The sequence below is a fragment of the Vidua macroura genome, chromosome 22, assembly GCF_024509145.1.
Source record: "Vidua macroura isolate BioBank_ID:100142 chromosome 22, ASM2450914v1, whole genome shotgun sequence".
Classification (NCBI taxonomy): Eukaryota; Metazoa; Chordata; class Aves; order Passeriformes; family Viduidae; genus Vidua; species Vidua macroura.
In genome coordinates this window covers 6,746,716-6,752,919 of record NC_071592.1, presented here as the reverse complement: position 1 = coordinate 6,752,919, position 6,204 = coordinate 6,746,716, and the positions used below count along the sequence as shown (strand labels likewise).

The 6,204-nt window shown below is 49.0% G+C and overlaps 1 protein-coding gene across 1 annotated transcript; it reads left to right on the top strand.

The window, feature by feature from the left end:
- The first annotated feature begins 425 nt into the window (after positions 1–425).
- Positions 426–1,541, top strand: KCNJ1 (potassium inwardly rectifying channel subfamily J member 1). The gene has a single exon (XM_053996919.1). It carries the CDS (start codon positions 426–428, stop codon positions 1,539–1,541), a length of 1,116 nt encoding a protein of 371 aa, XP_053852894.1.
- Positions 1,542–6,204: the final 4,663 nt, after the last annotated feature.

Sequence of the window (6,204 nt, the reverse complement as noted above, 5' to 3'; positions counted from 1 at the left end):
TCTCCTAATGTCGAGATACACACAAAACTGCATCAGCAGACCAGGATTCATCTCCTAAAAGGCAGAAAGGTCTCCAAACCCAGCAGTTTTCCCCACACATGCCCATGATGGAGTTATTGCTGCTCCAGGCTTCACTTACACAGCTGAGCACAGGACGATATTAACACTTGACTGACTCAGAGTTTATTGAGCAAGCCTAAATGATTGATTTTTGCTGGAATGCTCCTTAGGCAAGGAACTCTTGAGTTTCCTCACCAGCTTACTGGAACTCTTCCCCACCAACTGGGGGAAAAATATGCAAATTATATAACTTTGTTCTAATCAAGCATCTTGAGCCTGTGTCAGAGTTTCCCCCTGGCCTGCAGGTAGAGGTTAAACCCCCTGGTCATTGTTTCTCACCCTGCAGAGCCCTGTCAGCAGGGGGGATGTTCAGCTACCTCCGGGAACGCTTCACCAGCCACCTCCGGGAGCGCAGCCGGCGCCGGGCCAGGCTCGTCTCCAAGGATGGGAGGTGCAACATCGAATTTGGCAACGTGGAACAGTCCAGGTTTGTCTTCCTGATTGACATATGGACAACCATCCTGGACCTCAGGTGGAGGTACAAGATGACCATCTTCATCTCGGCCTTCCTGGGCAGCTGGTTCCTGTTTGGGCTGCTCTGGTACGTCGTGGCCTACATCCACAAAGACCTGCCCGAGTTCAACCCCTCCATCAACCACACCCCCTGCGTGGAGAACATCAACGGCCTCACCTCAGCCTTCCTCTTCTCCCTGGAGACCCAGGTGACCATCGGGTACGGCTTCAGGTGTGTCACAGAGCAGTGTGCCACTGCCATCTTCCTGCTCATCTTCCAGTCCATCCTGGGTGTCATCATCAACTCCTTCATGTGTGGGGCCATCCTGGCCAAGATTTCCAGGTCCAAAAACCGAGCCAAGACCATCACATTCAGCAAGAACGCTGTCATCAGCAAGCGTGGGGGGAAGCTCTGCCTCCTGATCCGCGTGGCCAACCTCCGCAAGAGCCTGCTGATCGGGAGCCACATCTACGGGAAGCTGCTGAAGACCACCATCACCCCCGAGGGGGAGACCATCATCCTGGACCAGGTCAACATCGAATTCGTAGTGGATGCTGGCAACGAGAATCTCTTCTTCATCTCGCCCCTCACCATTTACCACATCATAGACAAGAACAGCCCCTTCTTCCACATGGCAGCAGAAACCCTTCTGCAGCAGGACTTTGAGCTGGTGGTGTTTTTGGATGGCACCGTGGAGGCCACCAGTGCCACCTGCCAGGTGAGGACATCCTACATCCCCGAGGAGGTGCTCTGGGGGTACCGCTTCGCTCCCATCGTGTCCAAGACCAAAGAAGGGAAATACAGAGTGGACTTCCAGAACTTCAGCAAGACAGTGGCTGTGGAGACTCCCCACTGTGCCTTCTGTCTCTACAATGAGAAGGAAGCCAAAGCCAAAGAGAAGAAAGGTTATGACAATCCTGGCTTTGTCTTGTCTGAAGTCAATGAAACCAGCGACACAAAAATGTAGTGCCAGGTATTCGTGGGACTGAGTTTTCAGAGAGAACTCAATCTTGAGAGGATTAATAAATAATCAGTAAAACAAAACAGAAACACAGTTTGGGTTTGCTCTAACCCAGCATTTGTTTTCTCAAAAGCCTCCAATCAAAGAGGAGCAGCATACCAGTGATCACTATTTAACTACACTATATATATTTCATAGAATTTATATTTTTATATCTATGGGACATTTAATGAAGCTGCTATGTTGGAATGTCCAACCCATCGAAGTTTTCAGGCGTATGCAAAGGTGTTAAAAAGCCTGAAAAGATGGAAAGAAATTTTAGGACATTAAAGATACACAGCTGCTGGAAGGAGAATCTGAAAAGGCGAGACAGAAGGCAAAGCTAAATAAACCTAAGGGACTTAGGATCCAAAACCTCAAAAAAATTTCTGGTTGCCAAAGTCCTCTATGAAAACAAAGTCTCTGGCTCTGGAACTTGAGCACCTTTGAATGTTCTGGAACAATTCCTTCCCTCTTTCTTTGGGGCTGGTACAGCTGCAGGACAGAGCAGTAAGGGATGGGACAAGCTTAGGAAATACAGAAGACAGAGCTTGGGCCAAGCTGCTGCATTTCCAACTCCAAAATGTGACTTCTCCCCTCTGAAAGCCTTTGACTCCTTTCAGGGAAAAAGACCAAATGGAAATGAAAACTGAAAAAGCAAGGAAAAGCAGAGACCCACCCTGGGACAAAAGGAATTTTGCAGCTTATTCCCAATTGTCCCAGCCTTCAGCTGCTCTTCACTGCCCCAGGAGCTGCCTGGATGGGGAATAGGGAAACATTTCAAGACAACTCTTGAGAAAGGTGGGGAGGTGGAGAACACATTCATTCCTTCACACCCAGCAGAAACCACTCCACTGGGAGGAGAGAGGAAGTTCCCAGCTCTGGCTGTATCCTTCCAAAAAATCCCCAATGCAAACAGAGATTATCTTCCCCTTTGAAGCACAAAGGTCTTGTTCAAACAAAAACACAGCCCAGGAGCCTCCTACCAACATTTGGCTTCAGATTTGATTCCAAACTGTTCATCCCACCACAGCCAAACGTGCATCCCTAGAGGAAACAACTCCTGCTCGGTGGGAGCTGAATAGTGCTGAACATTTTCTGGGGATGATTTTTGACATAAATGCAACAAGAAGCTTCAATACCTTTTCAGTGAATTTCTACTTCCTCACAGTCAGTTTTTTTGTTTTGGCTTTTTTTTCCCAGTTCATTTTGTTACTGAGAGTCCTAGTGGCAGACCAAAGAGTTTTTGGGAACTCTTCCCAGTGATGTAACTCAACTCATCAATTTTCAATGCTGTGGTAAAATGGAAATAGTGTTAAAAGCTGCTGGACTAAGTGGTTTTAAAAGACGGGGAGAATTCAGCAGGTCAGAGGATGACAAGAGAAAGTTGTGCTGCAAATGAGCACAGTGTGAGTATGGAAATCAAACTCTGGGGACCAGGAGTGTTCAGGTCCTAGTCCCAGTAGTGTGAACTCCTCTCTTGGGTGAGAACAAATCACTTTACTCTGAATCTCTGATTTGCCATCTGTAACACAGGACATAAACACTGACATTGTACAGAGAGCAATGGTATGAACAATTATGTCACTAAAGCACTTTAAAAGCCAATTCTCAGCTGTGTCAATCTTTCCTCAGTGCACCACTGTCACACCCTTCTCCACTCTGGATGGAAAGGTCAGCACACAAAGTTCTGCTCTCATCACACATCAGAGCTACCAAAAGTGGCTGCACCAGGGCCAGAACTGTGAATAAAGAAGCAGGAGTGAGACCTTTGAGGTAGCTCACAGATATTGTCTGATATTTTAATTGTGCTGGCTTGCAACTTTGCAAACCAACAGTGTAAAAAATACTTTACAGTCCAAATCACCACAGCACCTTAGTGCCCCTCATATAATCAGCTTGGAAGGGCAGTTTTGATCCCCCAAAACAAACATCAAGAAATCAGTGGGCATGAACAGAAATCTCAGAGGGTGCAGGGAAGTGAAATGACATGTCCAGAGTCCCAGAGTGGTCTGAACCAAAAGGCTGCTCCATCCTTTCAGAGCTGCTGCTGCATTTCCTCCCAAGGCTTCCTGTTCAGTTCCCTGGGTATAATGTCTCCAGAAAGTGGCACTGTCAGTGCTCAAGGCTCACAAGCTACACCTCTTACCCCTGGGAGAAGAGATGCATCAAGATGCCTTTAATAGAGGCAGGAAAAGTGTCCCCACTGGACAAAAATAGCAAGTCCAAGGGAAATCCATTTGAAAGGTCAAAGCCAGCTGTGCAATGAGGAGTCAGGGAAGGTCCCTACTTTAAGTGCTGGTTTGGGATGTTAGTGCTTGTGGGAAAAAGAAATCAAATGCTCTGCTGGGCTTGTACAAGAGGTGGTGCACACCCTCCAAAGCTTAGAGGGTTCCTAAACAAGGCACTTCCAGGTCCTGCCCTTGGAAAGCCTCCTCAAAATCCTAAACCTCAATGTTCTTCTGACCCAGCGATGGAACCTTTTGCCCTGTCTCTGCAGCGTGAGCATGAACAGGTGTTGTTCCATGTCTAGAAGCATGAAATGCTACCACAGCTCAAAGAGAAAACACCTGATCCCCCTGCAAAGGTGGTCGCCTGCTGTTCCCTTGCTGAGGGTCACACCTGCCTCGGAACCTGCAGCACAAGGAAGCTGCACCAGGGGAGGGTGACTGTGTTCTTCTGTGTATTTTGGTGTTACTGGAAGGGATCCAGGAGCAGAGGGAATTCGAGAGGATGGATCCAAAGCTGACAGGCCCACGGCTGAGCTATCAGGCTCCCTTAGAGCGGGATCGTGCTGGGAGCTGACTGGGAATCCCAGAGCGAGCCTCCTGCTGGTTGTCACCCCAGGAAGCCCTGCCAGCCCCGCAGCAGCAGGAGATAGAGCTGAGGCAGAGCCCAGGAGCAGCACAACAATGAGTGGAATTTCCTCTGGCTGTCCAGGGAGAGCAGTTTGTCACCCGGCAGATAAAGGCCTGGCCAGGAAGGAGGTTATCGGGGACAGGCACTCGGGACATGCTCCAGAGGAAAGCTATTCTGAGGGCTGTCACCTCTGCTGCCATTAAAAGAAAGTTCAGTTAAGAGGATGAAAATAAATTTAATCTTGTTGAGCAGAAGTGGCTGGAGGGAACCACAGAGCTGATACTGGAAGACAAAGGCCGGGTTCTTCACCCTGGCAGGGCTTCACTTCTCCAGCTCTGCTCAGGGTCTCTGCTCCCTCGGGGTGCCCTCCTGCCTTTGGGCCTTCCCGCACACTGGGACACCCCATGGAGCTGTCAGCCTGGCCCATACCCTGCAAAGGTCTAAGGAGAAAGGCCTGCCCTTCAGGAGAGCAAACCAGACTATTCCTTCTGGATTAAGGCCTAAAGGATTTCACTGGGAAAGCCAAGCAGCCAGGCTTGGGAATAATGTGTCTGCACTAAACTTAATTTATCTTCTCATTTCACAAACAACATGTTTCTTCTACTGTATTTATTTTAAACATTCATTCAAGCTGTGCGCAATATTTCAATCATTTTGAAATAGATTTACCCTCCTGCTGGCAAATGAATAAGGCCTCCTGCTGACTGCTGGAGAAAGGGCCATGAATTAAAATAATTGCTTTTGGTAAAATGACATGTGCTGGTTTGCTGACTGTCTGCACACATGGTCTGGGAGGAACTGGTGAAAAGACACCCCTAAATAATAATAACAACAATAATAACAACCAAAATCCTTGGCACACTGTTCAGATGCTCCCACTGACTCGCACTGCTGGATTGTGGCAGACCACTGCTCACAGGCTGCCAGCGAGTGCCTGGATAGCTCCTGCCTGTACACAATTCCCTGGAAACTGCTGCTCACCACAAACCAGTCAGCAGGGAGCAAAGACACAAGGCAGCAGCTGAGGTGTCCCATCCCCTTCCCTCTCCCCAGGCAAAGTGAGGTGGTCATACCCTTGGGAATCTGGCTGGGAACAGCCAGGATTTCCACCTCATTTCTTCCCCCTAAAATCACCCCTGCCTTGATCCACAGTCGTGGTGCTGGCCCAGCTCCTGCTCCCCACAGGAGCAGGGAGAAAACATAGCACCAGGCCAGGAATGTGCACAGAGAGAGGGAGGCAAAGAGGGAAAATGTGCAAGTTCCTAAACCCTCGGGTGAATTCTCCTGCTGCAGCTTGGGGAACCTCTGACACCACCAGCACTGGCCCTAAATCACATTTAACCCTGTGACAGCATTACTGGAACAAGAGTGAGGAAGGCTGAAGCTTTCTCCATGGCTGCTCGAATACATACAAAAGATAATTCCTGAGGCCAAGCTGACATTCCTGTGGTGGAAGCATTGGCTTGGGGACACTTTCACTTGAACAAACTCACTGCTGCACATAAATTCTGTCTGCTCAGGGGAGGTGGATGAGCGAGAGGAGGCTGGAGATGAGACAGACTCATTTGGTGTCTCCTTTTTTTACACTGCTGGCCAAATTTATGCAAAGAAAGCATTAAGCCCTTGCTCTCCTGGGCAACCACATCCCAACAAGCTGTGCAAAATCACCACGTTAATCCATTGTGACAGCCCAGCAGGGAGACAGGTCGAGATGCTGGGGAGCACGGGGGTGCTGGGGACCATCAGGGATGTTGGGGAACACAGGGATGTT